Source organism: Orycteropus afer, unplaced genomic scaffold, assembly GCF_000298275.1.
Source record: "Orycteropus afer afer isolate SDZICR_OR568_19922 unplaced genomic scaffold, OryAfe1.0 scaffold01741, whole genome shotgun sequence".
In the NCBI taxonomy this organism is placed as follows: domain Eukaryota; kingdom Metazoa; phylum Chordata; class Mammalia; order Tubulidentata; family Orycteropodidae; genus Orycteropus; species Orycteropus afer.
In genome coordinates this window covers 11820-13942 of record NW_006923328.1, presented here as the reverse complement: position 1 = coordinate 13942, position 2123 = coordinate 11820, and the positions used below count along the sequence as shown (strand labels likewise).

General features: G+C 39.5%; 1 protein-coding gene across 1 annotated transcript in view; it reads right to left on the bottom strand.

The window, feature by feature from the left end:
- Positions 1–2123, bottom strand: part of LOC122152097 (serine/threonine-protein phosphatase with EF-hands 1-like) — a gene marked incomplete at both ends in the record, with an annotated part of 25770 nt that overhangs the window by 20560 nt on the left and 3087 nt on the right. Inside the window, one exon of the mRNA XM_042783491.1 lies at positions 1422–1458. Within this exon, the coding sequence (XP_042639425.1) occupies positions 1422–1458 (37 nt within the window). The remainder of the gene's footprint in view (positions 1–1421; positions 1459–2123) is intronic.

Below are 2123 nucleotides of genomic sequence, written 5' to 3'. Positions count from 1 at the left end.
TTTCTTCTGTGTTTTCGTACTAGCTTGCTCTGTTCATTGGCTAAATAAGACACATTTAGATATCAACTTTCTAAAGGGTCAGAAGCTTCTGGTTAATGCTTATTACATAAATACTTATGAATTACAGGGTTATAAGATAATTTTTGATACCTAAGCCAAAAGAGCTCTAACGGAAAGGAGTCTTGTTTTTCAGGCCTCCTGTGTAGGTTCATTGGCTATGAGGTTGGTCGTGACAATGGAAGACCATGAATTTAACCTGGCTCCATATGTTTTTTGTGGACCTGCTCTGTGCCTTCTTTTGTATTCCTCTTTAGTGGTGGTATTCATATTCGTGTGTATAACCGTTTCCATTTGCATGCATTCATTTACACTCATTCACACTTGCATTTTTCCTTCAAATAATAAGACTTCACCAGCTACCACTTATTTTGTGCTTACTACGAACCAGTCAAGATGTTGGGTTAATTTTCTCCATCTTTAGACACGCATTTTATCATCCCCATTTTACTGAAAGGCAAATTGAGGTTTAGGAAGGTGAAATAACTTGCATAGGGTCACATAAGATATAAATATGGAGCCAGGATTTGAATTTCGTCTGTTCTACAATAGACAACAATTAGGCTCTTAACTCACCTGCTATTCTTGTTAGTTGCCACTGAGTCAGCCCCGGACACATGACAACCCCATGCACAATGAACGAAACACTGCCCAGTCCTGCACCACTCCCATGATCGGCTGCAGATACGATTGTTGTGATCCGTAGGGTTTTCAGGAGCTGATTTTAGGTCGTAGATCCCCAGACCTTTCCTCGTGTCTCTCATGGTCTGGAAGCTCTGCTGCAACCTGCCCAGCATCATAGTGACACACAAGCTTCCACTGACACATGGGTAGTGGCTATGCATGAGGTGCACTGGCCTGGAATTGAACCTGGGTCTCTCGCTTGGATGGAGAGAATTCTACCACTGAATCACCAATGTCCCCAACCCCATGGGGTGTGGACTTTCCTCTTCTAATTACTCCATCACAGTTCTCACTGAGCAGGTAATGCACTCACTGTTTACTCCCTCTGTCTCCGTGCTACCTTGTGCTGACTCCTGATCCTGCCAACGTGAGTCTGACACGATGTGAGATAATATATACTGTGTGCTGAAATAATTGAGGGCTCAAGGATATCGCCAAATTTCCAAAAACCACATAAGCTAGGTTATTGGAATTGAATTCATTAGTTGATGGAATATTTTTGTGTCTATGCTGAAACTTACGTAAAATTAAAAATTAAAAAGTCTGGTTTAGTTCAAAAACAAAGTATAGAACGCTATCACGGGCAGCACTATCTGCTCTGTTTTCATTCTATTGGCACCGATTCTGACCATAAACAGCAAAGAGGATGCAAATAAATAAATAAAGGATATAAGGCTTACCGTATATTTAGTCATAATTTCTTTTGTGAAGTCATACCTAAAAAAGGGAGGGAGTGATTTAAACTATTTAATTAAATATTAGTAACTGCTACTTACATGAATCATGCAAAAGGAGAATATTTGATATCTCATTATCACAAACATCAAGAACTTAAGAAATTAGATTTTACTTGCAAATGACTCTACATACCCAAGTCTTTCTAGGCACAATGGGAAAGAACAAAATCAATTCATGACATCATCTTGCTCTCAAAGACCTTATAGCATAATTAGAGAAACAAGATAAACTTCATGAAACCATTATAAGACAACTTAAGAAGTAGGTGGTTGACACAGGTTATGAAATGTTGCAAATATTCAGAGAAGTGTGCTGTAGCACCTGGGAGAAGCTGTGTGGGAGAATGCTATTCATTTAGATAGAATTTCTTAGGCATCCTGTATTTTACAGTGAATGAATGATCAAAGGGAAAAAAGAGACTGAACCAAAACAAAGAAAAGACTGCAAGATAATGAGTTGGCTCATATGCTCTTTCTGATGTAGTTCATGTAATGGTATTCAGGGTTTTAAATAGAAAATGTCAAGCTTTCAATGCCTGATTAGCAGAGCTCTGGTAGCATAGTGGCTAAAGCACTTGACTGCTAACCAGAAGGCTGGCGGTTCAAACCCACCAGCCACTCCTCGGAAGGAAGGTTGGGCAATCC